Genomic DNA, 14,273 nt, shown 5'->3' with positions numbered 1-14,273 from the left:
AGGTATCTAGAACTCAATTCCACATCTGACACCTCAATCCCTACCCACTGGTGCGCATTAAAAGCGGTCCTTAGAGGGGTTATCATTCAAATTGGAGCCAGGTTAAAGAAGCAACGATTAGAAAATCAAGGGGAGTTAGAGATGAATCTACTTCAGGCTGAGTCCCTTAACAGATCCCTCCCATCTAGGGCCCTAAAGCAGGATATTGTATCTATTCGCAATCAACTTCAGAAACTGTTTCTAAATCGCATGAAGTATGCGTACTCCAAACTCCAAGAGAAATTCTACTCCGTGGGTAACAAATCAGGCAAATTTTTAGCTCATAAACTCTGACTTTGCCAAACTAGAAACAGAATCAAACTTATTCAGACGCAGGAAGGAAGGAAGCTCCTAAATCCCTCTGATATAGCGGCAGCATTCGCTAAATTTTATAAGAATTTATACAACCTCAATTCAGACTCTGACACCCCCAACCTACCCCAACCCTAATAACCTCCTTCCTAGAAGTCCTAAGTTTTCCCAAAGTCTCTCCAGAAGACCCTGTAACGCTTAACGCGAAATGGTCAGAGGAAGAAATTAAAAAAGTAATTAAAACCATCCCCCGTGCGAAGGCCCCAGGCCTGGATGGTTTTTCAACACATTTTATAAAAAATATATATTAATGAGCTTGCCCATTCCCTTTCCTCCTTGTTTAACTATGCTACCGATACTGGTACCCTCCTGGATGAAATTTTAAAAGCCCTTATTACAATCCATAAACAGGGAAAAGACCCTTCACTTTGTCAAAATTATAGACCAATAGCCTTGCTTAACACTGACCTAAAAAAATTCTCTAAATTAATCGCAAACAGATTGGTGGTACCCAATCTGAACCATCCGGACCAAGTAGGCTTTGTTAGGGGTTGCCAAGCAAGGATTTTTGACCTGGCACAATACATCTCTCATAAAGGAGAAGAAGCCATTTTCTTATCATTAGATGCCAAGAAGGCCTTTGACAGGCTTCATTGGGGGCTTTCTCACCGAGACCGTGAATAGAATCCATTCCTCTATACTAGCTCTTTATAGTTCAACAAACGCGGTAGTGTACAGTAACAGTTTTACATCACCCCCTTTTAAGATCTCCAACGGAACAAGACAAGGCTGCCCCCTGTCACCTTTCATGTATGTGTTGGCAATAGAACCCAATGGCAATGACGATTCGTCAGTCTCTAGACTTCCCAGGTATAGAAGTGGGCTTATCCCCCCATAAAATAAGTTTTTATTTGCTGACGACGTTCTTCTCTTAGCAACAAAGCCGGACACCTCACTACCAGCCCTTCATCACATAATTGATAGTGTTCATTCTAGCACCCGCCATATTTGTAAACCCATACAGTTCCTATTCCCTGCCTGGGGTGTCGCTGTCTGCTGTGATGTTTCTAGCACAGGACTGGTTTGCATATCAGTGCTGATATATAGACCACACTATGCTAGAAGCACTACAGCAGACAGCAACACCCCAGGCAGGGAAGAGGAACTGCATGGGTTTTCAAATATGGCGGGTGCTAGAATGAACACTAATTGATCGCTTTAGCGCAGCATCATTCTACAAACTTAAAACGAAAAAGACCGAGGCCTTACCTTTGAATTTGAGCTCTGATAAACTTTCCACTTTTAAACAGAACCACAAATATAACTGGAAGAAGGATTACATTGTATACCTTGGAATTAACATCCCCAACTCTTTAGCTATCGCCATAGAAATCACAGAATGGGAAGAGAGCTTGGCGTGTTCTTTCTCCCAACAACAATGGGAAAAAATCTATCTATCTCTAAAAAGATATCTAAATGCAGCAACCACATAGAAATTTTAAACTCCTACATAAACTTTACTTTACCCCTGCTAAATTGCATAGAATCTGGCCCTCAATCTCCAATCTATGCTGGAGAGACTGTAATGAGATAGGAGACACCTTCCACATTTTCTGGGCCTGCCCGGAAATAAGACCACTGTGGAGGGGAGTCTTCGACCTTGCTTCAAAGGTCCTGGGAGTTTTGGTTCAAGAGTCTCCTATGCCGGCGTTACTTCATGTTTATCCATCAGATATTCCTCACCTCAAATGTTATGTAGTAGGACACCTCTTCATAGCCACCCGGACCACAATAGCCCAGGTTTGGAAAAAATCCGCTCCCCCCCCCCCCCCCCCCACCCCCACCCCCACCCCCACCCCTTCTGGAAAATTATCAGGAAAATTCACCATTCATTCCAAACGGAAACGATGGCCTTCCCTCTTCCATTAAACCTTCTCCTACAATGATGTCATGGTCTTGCTGACAGGATTATATAACCTATACCTAATTTACAGGAGAACCTTCTTAGTATAGTACTACTTATCATAAACTGTATCATATTATTGTTACTATTTCCATTTTTTGTCCCTTGTGATATTCTTATTACTTATTACACCTATTGTTGTTTTTTTCATTTACATCAATGTATGTTGGATTGTACCCATTTCCCCCCTCCCCCACTCCCCATCTTCATTCTGTACCCTCCTCCCCTTCTGAGTTTAATGGAACAAAACCTTTAATACAAACTATTTTGGAAAGAAGAGCAACAAGAAAGAAGTTACCAGAAGGGGTCATTACAAGAATCAGACTTCATGCAAGTGAAGCGGAAGTTGATCATTTTAATCCTTAATAGAAACAAAATAACAATCACTGACCGAAGCTAATTTTTGTATGACAGGGCCTCATTTTGTGGAGCAGTTGCAGTGGAAGGTTACAGATGAATGTCATGTTATAATCATATGCAAAGTAAGTGCTTCTACATTTACTATATTACTGTAATAATGAGGCAAATCATCTTAGCTCCACAGGACATGAAAGAAAACAAAGACATGAAAGGTAATAAGAGATAAAACTAAATACAATTACAATCTAGGAGACATGACCAGTGCAATAAAACTTTAGGCGGGATGCCAGTCATGAGGTCGACCACTATAGGTCGACAGTCACTAGGTCCACACATGCCATAGGTCGACGTGAAAAAGGTTGACATGATTGGTGGTTTTTCATACTTTACTACACAAGTGGGCATAAAGTGAGAATATAATAGTCCAGTGATTCATCGTGACCGAAGCATGGCTTAAGTCAACATAGACACACAAAAACATGACAAAATCATATCGACCTTTTCATGTTGCCTAATGACCATATCGACCTATTTCATGTGTCAACTTAGTGAATGTTGACCTATAGGGGTCCACCTAATGCCTGTCGACCTAAGCTATGTCAACACTATGACCCATACCCCAGCAGACATTGTCGAGAGAAGGTTTCATACAAATAGGTATTTTATAATACCTTTTCTCAACAAACAGCATAGTGATCAGCAGGTGAGGATCCAAAACAAAATGATAGATGGGCAGCATGACAGGGGTATAGGGCAGCAAGTTAGTTTGCACACTCCTGAAAAAGTAGGTTGGTTTCACAACAAGGGTGAGGCCTCAAATGGAATGTTGTATCTGTATGAGAGGATGATGCCTCAGAGAGGCAGGAGGTGATGCAGGGCAGACACATGACAGGGAGATAGTGACATAGGGGAGAGGCAGTGGTTGATGGTGAGGGATAGTAGAAAATAGAAAAGCAAAGGGTGAAAGTGTGAGGCAGCGAGTGACACCAGTGAAAGGGTGATAGGGGGAGCAGTTGGTGACACTTGGGACCTATATCGGACCAAAGCAAATGAATTAAGTAGAACAGAATTTGTTAATATTCACTGCATGTGATTTTGCTAGCTGTACTGGATATGTGAAAATACCAAGTATTCTTGAACTTGACTTAAAATGCATATTTCCAACAGGTGACAAATACCAAAAAAGAGACAACTCTTAAGTGGTCTTTTGACAAGAAACCCCTTTCTAATGGCCAATATGATGAAGAAAATGGGTCAGGAAAACTAGTGATCAAAAAGGTAAGTACAGAAGAGAAGATGCCCTAATTGTTCACCTTCAATAAGCCATTACATCTACCACAGCCACAAGACAGGTCAAGAGCAGTCTGTTGGACATTTAAACCGTTTAAACCGTGAAATATGTTTTAGAGGGGACATCAATATAGACAAAGCAATCAGTCTATGTTAAGGAAGAGCCTACATAAATCATCAAGTGCTCAGGGTGGATACTCTACATTACAGAGAAACATTGGGGTCATCTCAGGATCGCTCTTAGCAATCCAAATTCAGCCCCAGCCCGGATTATTGGGGTTTGTGCATTTATGCGCATGTGTAAAAACCCTAGTGTTTTATGGGCATCCCCATAAGAACACTGCTTGCCAGGGGCAGGCGACTGACACCACAGGACGTCAGCCGCCTGCCCCGTCCTCATTCTAGCACTGGTAAACAAAAGGCAGTTCAGGCTGACTTTGATTTGCGAAGGCAGGAGAAATCATCGGATGGTCGGTGACCATCGAATGATTTCTCCTGCTAGCGGCTGCATGTGAGGGGGTGTGTTCTCATACACATCCCCTCGCATGGTAGCAAGGGGAATCGGCAGCGGGCATCGTTAAGCCTCTCGCTGAGCAGCTTAGCGAGCGGTAGTAAATTACCCCATAATGTAGTTCAGCAACTGTGAGGTCATACAGACTAAGTGAAAATATCAAAATTCAAGGTAGATATTGTATTTGCTATTAAAGTATTATATACTCTCTCAATAGTTCACCAATGAAGAGAAAGGCCATTACAAAGCCGTGGTTAAGGACACCAGAGGAGAGGACATTAGTGACTTGGACCTTACCAAAGATGGTAAGATGAGAACTTTGGGCCTAATTCATGTCTGTACGCAAAATCTTATTTGCATTCAACCCCCCCCCCCCCCCCCCTCCTCGGCGGATGAAATTTTGATGTGGGTATACTGACCATCAGGATCCCAACCATCGGCAAGTTATAGCACACCTGTAATGACTACGCCTGGATATGGGATATTCACCTGAGAATCAGCCTTGATACATAGTATATAGCAGTGATTTCTGTTCTATCCCTTACCTGATTTTTTTCCCCAATGACTATAACCAATATATTGGCATATAAGAGTATAGGACACAAACTATTTACATCAAGATCGTCACACTGAAAAAAATTGTCTGGTTATTTGACTCTGTGTCCCAGTAGCTAGTATTGTAACACTTTGCAGTCTCTGTTTCTTATCTATGATATAAACTCCTCATTGTTATTTCATTATGTTATGTTTGTCTTCCCTCAACCATACATACAGCAACTTTACTACAGTACATTCCAGCAGTTCCCACATGCAGTGTACTATAGGAGCAAATATTCCAGTCACCAATCTCATGACTTTAGTTAGTTATTAACTTTTATTTATAGAGCACATACATATTCCACAGAGCTTTTCATAAAATATGTGGTAATTCATTACTGGATCTTACAGCAGTGGTTCTCAAACTGAGAGCGTGGCACCTTGGGGTGCCCTGCTTGGTGGTCCAGGATCAATTAAAAGTAGTTATATTCAATATGAACAGCAAGAAAAATGCTTGTGGCTTCCAGCTATAAAATGTGTAGACAAATAGAGGTGAATCCTGTCCAACACATAACTGAAGCTAAGGTGACATTAAAAAATATTAAATTAAGTAATTTGTGTTTTTAAGAAACTTTTGGCCTGGGGTTGCCTCCCAAAAAATTCTCATACATTAGGTTGCTGTTATTCAAAGAAGTGTGGGAGCCACTGCCTTACAGGTCAGCATACACATGGGGTGAAATGTAATAGGATGAGAGATTCAGAAAGTGAGAGATTTGGTAAGAAATCTCCAATTCTTTTAAAGCGGCAATCATTAGACTTCAAAATCATACTGATTTTACAATGTAAAAGATTGCCGCTTTATAAAAAAAACCTGCAGATTTCTTACCAATTCTCTCACTTTCTGAATCTCTCATCCTATTAAATTTCACTCATAGTTGTACTAGAGTCATTTTTTGTCGGGAGCCAAGTAACCAACCAGAATATTTTTGGATTGTGGGATGAAACTAAAGTACCCAGAGGAATCCCATGCCAGCACAGGTTCAACATAAACTTTACACAGTTAGGCCCATGGTAGGAATTGAACCGAAGACCACTGTGCTGTGAGGCAGCAATGCTAACCACTACAACAACTGTGCTGCTTTTGAGGTGAGAATTACATGAGAGGTAGTGATTTAGTTATGAGATACACCAGATCTGTCACTTGTATACAATATGAGAACATAGAGTATGAACACAGATCATTAAAGCTAAAAAATGTAGTCTCTTGATATACTATATTATTCTCATAGGCTTGTTGAATTGTTTGTTTAAAAATAAAAGTTATATTTGTATTCTTCAATGTCATGGAGGCAGACATGGTTATATGGTTTTACATTTGTTACATTATGTTTCAGGTTTTCAAGAAATAATGAAGGAAATTTGTAGAATAAGTGGTAAGTATTTCATGCTTTGGACAGTTGGTTAAGCTTCTATAAAGACAATTTGCAAAAATTCCATTACAGGAAGGTATTTTTTACAGTAAGGGCAGTCCAGATATGGAAAACTGCCAGAAAAGATTCTGATGGCACACACTATTGACATATTTAAAAAGGTGTTTATAGCAAAAAAAGGATATAACCATAAATTAAAATGTATAATAGTGGCCATATTGAAATAAGAAACATTCTGGATATCAAAAATTCCAAAATGAATAGATACAAATCGTAAATTCATTATACCTATTTAAAATTAAAAATGATATTATCTGTGTAATGCAGTATTTTGAAAATAGGTTGAACTTGATGGACTAATGTCTTTTTTCAACCTTATTAACTATGTAACCAGGCCCGGGGCGGCACACCTGAGGCACAGGCAGGGGCGGATTTAGGGAGGAGGGCGCCCCTAGGCACAACAATAATGTTTACTAAGTAGGACAGTTTATAGGGGCAGTATCTGCATGTCCTATCCATTTACACTTTATTTAAGATGGAATATAGTACAGTACAGTGGATATTTTGCAGTTATTGGTACATTTTGGGCTGACAGTACTATCACAGGCATCCAAGTGCCGCCCCCAAACATGTGCCGCCCCTAGGCCGGTGCCTCACGTGCCTAATGGGAAATTCGGCTCTGGGCACAGGCCTAGGAGCGGCACACCTTAGGGGCGGCAGTAGGCTGCCTGTGAGTCACTCACAGTCAAGGCATGCGGACAGGGGTGCCTGGGGGCACACCCAAATGTCGATCATCCCACTCATGCTCGCATGCTGGTTACCACTGCGGAATCACATACAAGCATCCAGTGCCCCCTATCATTGCTTTTGCTTTGGTTTAATTATGGTTAGAAGTGGATGAATGACTAACATAATGCTAGAAAACACTCTGACTGGTTCTAGACACCCCCACACAGAGCTAGAAATGTTTTTCCAGCAGTGCACACCCTAATGTAATGTGCAGCGCACGCCTATCAGCAGAGCTGCAAGTTTGGCGGTACGGTGTGGTACGGCGTACCGTTAAAAGAAATACTGCCGGTACCCCGTACCGCCATAACAAATCTGCCCCCAAAGTGTTTATTGCGCATGCGCGCATATGTAAGTGGCGGGGGGCATGGTTTTCGCCGCCCCGCCACAGCTGATTGCTAGCGAATGGGGAGGGGAGCGCATTGCGCTTCTCTCCCTCCCCTCAGTGTGTCACTCAGACTAGGCTGTCAGGCGACAGCCAATCAGAGCTCGCGGGCTGGCAGCCAATCAGGAGCCAGCCCGCGAGATAGAGAGAGCCAGGCAGAAGGGACGGGAGATGCGCTCCCTCCCCCTCCCCTCCCCAGGGAAGCAGAACAGCGGGGGACTGTAGGGGGGAGAGGACCTGACTGGACCGGACACAGCCAGCACTGGTGAGTTGTGCTGCTGTGGGGACATTTATGTGTGGCACTGTGGGGGCATATTATATCTGGCACTGGGGGCATATGTGTGGCACTATATCTGGCACTGGGGGCATATGTGTGGCACTGTGGGGGCATATGTGTGGCACTGGGGGCATATGTGTGGCACTGGGGGCATATGTGTGGCACTGTGGGGGCATCTGGCACTGGGGGCATAGGTGTGGCACTGTGGGGGCATATCTGGCACTGGAGGCAAATGTGTGGCATTGTGGGGGCATATGTGTGGCACTGGGGGCATATCTGGCACTGGAGGCATATGTGTGGCACTGTGAGGGCATATCTGGCACTGGGGGCATATTTGTGGCATTGTGAGGGCATATATCTGGCACTGGGGGCATATCTGGCACTGGAGGCATATGTGTGGCACTGGGGGCATATCTGGCACTGGAGGCATATGTGTGGCACTGTGGGGGCATATCTGGCACTGGGGGCATATTTGTGGCATTGTGGGGGCATATCTGGCACTGGGGGCATATCTGGCACTGGAGGCATATGTGTGGCACTGGAGGCATATGTGTGGCACTGTGGGGGCATATCTGGCACTGGGGGCATATTTGTGGCATTGTGGGGGCATATCTGGCACTGGGGGCATATCTGGCACTGGAGGCATATTTGTGGCACTGGGGGCATATCTGGCACTGGGGGCATATGTGTGGCACTGTGGGGGCATATCTGGCACTGGAGGCATATGTGTGGCACTGTGGGGGCATATCTGGCACTGGAGGCATATGTGTGGCACTGTGGGGGCATATCTGGCACTGGAGGCATATGTGTGGCACTGTGGGCATATGTGTGGCACTGTGGGGGCATATCTGGCACTGGGGGCATATGTGTGGCATTGTGGGGGCATATATCTGGCACTGGGTCACTGTGGGGGCATATCTGGCACTGTGTGGGCATATTAGTAATGGGCATCAGTTGTGCGGTGTAATGAGCATTATGGCATGGGTCATATGTATTGGGTGTGTGACGCGTAACAGGCATTACTGTGTAAACTTTGGCCAAGTGCCTTCGGCATGCAATATTCCAGCCACTCCCCCTAGTGTCATATGACCACGCCCCTGGTCACACCCCCTGACCACGCCCATTTTTCAGTACCACTAAGAACTTTTTCCTACTTGCACCACTGCCTATCAGGCAGAGGGTGCCCGATAGGGTTACCAACTCATCCCTTTAATTCGGGACACATATTAATTACACAGGTTCTGTGGCTGGCTGACTTCAAGACTCAATTTCACCTGGTTTTAATCAGCCACAGACCCTGTGTAATTAATATGTGTCCCGGATTAAAGGGATGAGTTGGTAACCCTAATGCCTGATGTACTAAACCTTGAAAAGTGATAACCAATCAGCTGTAATTTTTTAAACACAGCCTGTGACATGGCAGTCAGGAGCTGATTGGCTCACTGGCGTAACTATACGGACGCAGCCCCCGCGGTGGCGGGGAGGCGCCGGGTGTCTGCGGGCGCTATTTTTCTCAGCCAGCTCCCCACTGCTTGTGGGTGCAGCGGGGAGCTGGCAGGGGGGTCCGTGCGGCGCGGAGGTACCTGTATTCAGGCAGGGAGAGCCTGGAGGTCCCTGCGCCTGCGGCGCTGAGTAGGATGTTGCCGGCCGGGGTCCCTGCAGTGAAGTGGAAATAACGCGCTATCTCCGGCGGAGATAGCGCGTTATTTCCACTTCACTGCAGGGACCCCGGCCGGCAACATCCTACTCAGCGCCGCAGGCGCAGGGACCTCCAGACTCTCCCTGAAATGAATACAGGTACCTCCGCGCCGAACGGACCCCTGCGGGGGGCAGCGGCAAAATTGTCCGGGGGGGGGGGGCGCGAAATTGTCCCGGCGGGGGGGGGGGGCGCGAAATTGTCCCGGCGGGGGGGAGCAAAAATTTTCGTTACGCCACTGGATTGGCTAGTGGTTTATCTCTCTGTATTTTAATACTTTTCAAGCTTAGTACATCTGGGCCAGAATGGTGACTGACGTGGCAGCACGCTCTGCAGATGCAGCAGATTGTCTAGCCAGAAGCGGCAGCAGCATGGCCAAGTGGAGCAGGCAGTGACAAATGGCACCATTTGTCACTCGCCACTGCCTGCTTGGAGTCGGCGATGCTGCAGCTGCTACTAGCAACTAGTCAGCCACCTGCTACTAGTACTGCAGTGGCTGAAGTTTGATTAAATATGTATTAGATAAACATGGAGCGGGACCAGCTCAGCACTTACTGCTGCCTGAGTCGCCTGTCAGCTCAGTCAGTGGCGCCCATAGTCAATCGCCTCGTCCCTTCTTGGGGGTGCCGGAATTTTTTTGGGAGGGGGGGAGAAATATTTCTAGCTACGCCACTGATAAGCAATCTAAAGTGCAGTTATCTATGTGGACACAATCAGCTTGCCTCTCAGCCAGGGTGTATTAAATCAAGTGAGGGCACTTGTGCAGTCTCTGTACAGGCCTTTTCAGTGGCGTTATTTAAAAAAAAGTGCCCCCCCCTAAAAGGTTGGCGCCCCCCTCCTCCTCCGTACTGCCACCGCTACTCCTCTTGCTACTGCTCCAATGAAAAAGTCCCTTGGAAAATGGCTGCTGCCTCAAAGCAGAAAGTTGTTTTGGATGCCTCTGCCTCCTCTAGCATGCTGAATAACTGTCTGCTGTGAGGGGGTGGCCATTTTGTGAGAGGTATTTTTAATGGCAATGCAACAGGAGCAGTGCCGGGAATACAGTGACAGATAGATCTGCAGGTTCTGGGAACGAGAAACAATAGCCCCCGCAGATCCCAAGCGCCCACACTTACCAAGCAGGATCTGCGGAGCTATTATTATGCCACTGGCCCTTCTCCTCTCCAGCCAGTGGCAGCTATTACTGAGAGCTAGCAAACTCTGGTGCTGAGTCTACTGTGCATCTGCAATTCTGTGGGGAAATAACACAGTGGCTGTTTTAACTTTGATTAAACAATGACAAAAATAGTGCAGTGACCATTTTCCCACTGATTTTGTAGTGCTGACACGGTAGTGTGTGCCCCAGGGGCTCATGTGCATTGCATCCATTATAAATATACCACTGCCTATACAGCTTCTCTTTTCCAGGGATCATTAATCTTTGATCACTACACTTCAGGCAAAAATAGGACATGAAGCACTTGAGTTATATATTGTACTCCAGAGATTATGTTAGAGATGACGTAACTATCATATAGGGCAGTGTTTTTCAATCACTGTGGCGTGGCACACCAGTGTGCCTTGAGCTGTTCTCAAGTGTGCCCCCAGATCTAGAAATGCCCAAACCAGTTTACAGCAATCACCAGTTTAACTGTTATTTACTGGTCTCTACTTTTCATGTGAAGGGCCAATGTATTTTATTTTGTTACCTGTGTGTTTGTTTTTATATGGGGGCCAATAGGTTGTTTTTTTTCCTGTGGGGGCCAATGTTTTTGACCTGTGGGGATCTCATGGTGTGCCTTGGCAATTTTAAAATCTTATTTAGTGTGCCGCAAGGTAAAAAGGTTGAAAATCACTGATATAGGGGCCTATTCTGAAAAGTTTACTGTATATTAGGTGACCTATTGGACTCCTTACAATGAATAATAAATTATATTAACAATTTTATTCCTATAGCATTTTGTCCAGCAGAACTCAACAGCATAATACATATAAAATACAACACAGAATAATGACATTTAAAAAAAAAAAACTACAATGAGCATAATGCAGGGTTTGGGCAAATCCATCATTTATTTAATCACTTATTTCTGTTGGTGGGTTAACTTTTTCTTCTTTCTCAATTAATTTATTGCATATTTCTCTCCTTCAAGCTCTCTCTGCCTCTCCATTGAAATGCCAAGGTACGGCTGAAGGAATAAAGATCTACAGCGATGTCAAGTACTTCACGGAGAGCATGAATCCAGTGTGGCATCACAAGTATGTGATTTATGGTTTATACTCAGGTTGCAGATGGCAAGACTTTGACCGAAATGTAATAAGAGCAATATTCACTAAAGATCTTGTTTTGAATTTCTTATTTGTGCTACAGTGCAATTAGGCAAACATTTAATACAGAAGGACACCAGGTATTGCACATTGAGGCCCCTCCTTTTCTATTGGACTTACTAACACTATACCAGGGAACAATTGCACTTCTGCTGTGTAGGCAGACTTTTTTTCCAAAACAGTCTGCAATCAGGGCCTACTGTCATTCATGTTTTTACTCAAATGCAATTCCAATCCTCTGGAGCTGCTAGTTAGCAATTGAAGCTGACGCACAGGTATGAAAACCGATGCTCAATCATTGTAAGCTCAATTGCAATTGCATACGCATTAGCAGCAAGGATGGTGATTCCCACCATGGCCCTAACTGTGTGAAGTTTGTATATTCTCCCTATGCTTCCTTTGTGTATTCCGGTTTCCTCCCACAATCCAAAAATATACTGGTAGGGTATTGGGCTTCCAACAAAATTAACCCAAGAATATGTGTGTGTGTGTACATGTGGTAGGGAATATAGATCGGAGCCTCCATTGGGGCAGGGACTGATGTAGATGTTCAAATATTCTCTGTAAAGCGCTGCAGAATATGTGTGCGCTATATAAATAACTGATAATAAATAATTATCAGACTGTACACAATTATGGAGAAAATAGAAGCTTGGGGTTGGTTACTGGCTGCGCAGAAGCCATGTATTTGCACATAAAATCATGCAGCCCTCAGAAGATACATGACCTTATACTAGTCCACACGCAATGCTGCGAAATCCATTTGCAGCCTTGGGGGAGGGGGCAAACCATTCGATGGTCAGCGACCATCGAATGATTTGGAAGATGCACAGAAATCTAAGACTCTCTGGTGTCCTAGATATGCGTGCTGACTGTATGGGAAGAGGGTGGGCAGCTGAAATCTGCTGACTGCAGATATATGCAGAATATAATGACATATGAATGAGTTGCATTCATATATGCATTCATATATGACATATGCAGATGCAAAACATTGATCCCCGTGCGAACCGGTGGGGAACGATCAAATCAGAATAAGGCCCACAGTCCCCGAAACTGCTATGATACGCGTGCGTTTTCCAAACCACTTGCCTTAAACTCCTCATTACCACCTCCAAACGAACATTTCCTGTCAATCACTCTGCGGCACAGTTCTCAGTGCGAGCGGGATTGCAGCACACCCTGGCGTTAGCTTATTGCAATCGAAGCACATGTACAGTTTGCCTATAATCACTCCATTGCATGAAAGACGTCCATTGTGTACAAATATGAATTGGGTTGAGGGTTTGATTGTATAACCCATGTAGGACTGCATTGTTTTAATCTAATTTACTTGCATAGACCGAGATCTCTGTGAGCATCCAAATGTCTATTTTTTCATTAACCAGATATATTTTTTAATTGTTTCTGTGCTCAATCTTCTTGGTAAAATCTGTGAACACCAAAACAGAGCAACACTTGAATTGTCCATTGGGCACCATCTAATGGCGGTCAGCATGCATAACACTTGAATTCCCTAATAGAGGTGAGGAGTAGTGTTGGCCTTTTTTCATATAGGATGATTTGCAACGTTCAGTGTTTCTCAAGTCTTCTCCTCAAGGAACCTCATGTTTTTCAGACCATCTAGTTAGAGCATAGGTGAGTTAATTGACTTAAGCAACCCACACATAAGAAGAGTATTGTGGCATTGCCTGCGGTTTGGGAACAGAGAAATCCTACATGTTGCAAATCCTCAATTTACTGAGAAATTATTGTAGGGGATTTTCAAAATGCTAGATTCTGCTAAATACTTGATGTCCGCCGATCAATGTAGGGGAATAGGGGAATCACCTGGATAATGTATTGCCCATGTTATAGATCTACGGGTGGTACTAATTAATCTTGAAGACACAAAAAAAAAATTAGAGGTGATGGTGTTGCCCATAGCAACCAATCAGATGTAGCTATCACTTCTCTATTGTAGTGGTTCTCATACTCGTTCTTCAGCAGAACATAACCTGGAGAACAGGTCATGTTCTCCAAGTCAACCAGCAGGAGCACTGTGTATCACCAACTGTCACATTTTAAAAATCTACAGGTGACCTGAAAAACATGAACTGTGGTAGGTCCTGAGGACCGAGCTTGGGAACCCATGCACTATAGCATTCTAGAAAATGATAGAAATTGTATCTATAGGCAACATTACCACTTGTATGTTTTAGAAACTACCCCATAGACTTATTTAAGAAAATAACGCATTGAAATTCATGGTAATTAATTGATTTTAATTGATTTGAGTTTTTATCAGGACTGTTTCCATTTTATAGTGCAGTGAAAGACGTATGTAATAGAAATATAAACAAAACATTACATTTTTAGTTCTAAAACAGGAATATAAAAT

General features: G+C 44.0%; 1 protein-coding gene across 1 annotated transcript in view; it reads left to right on the top strand.

The window, feature by feature from the left end:
- Positions 1-14,273, top strand: part of MYOM3 (myomesin 3) — a 174,170-nt gene that overhangs the window by 143,899 nt on the left and 15,998 nt on the right. The window contains exons 27-31 of the mRNA XM_083173602.1: positions 2,729-2,796; positions 3,842-3,952; positions 4,693-4,780; positions 6,407-6,445; positions 11,719-11,824. Coding sequence (XP_083029728.1) covers positions 2,729-2,796; positions 3,842-3,952; positions 4,693-4,780; positions 6,407-6,445; positions 11,719-11,824 — 412 coding nt within the window. The remainder of the gene's footprint in view (positions 1-2,728; positions 2,797-3,841; positions 3,953-4,692; positions 4,781-6,406; positions 6,446-11,718; positions 11,825-14,273) is intronic.

Source organism: Crinia signifera, chromosome 2, assembly GCF_055691185.1.
Source record: "Crinia signifera chromosome 2, ASM5569118v1, whole genome shotgun sequence".
Lineage (NCBI taxonomy): Eukaryota > Metazoa > Chordata > Amphibia > Anura > Myobatrachidae > Crinia > Crinia signifera.
The sequence above is the reverse complement of the archived record's forward strand: the minus strand, read 5'-3'. Positions and strand labels throughout refer to the sequence as shown.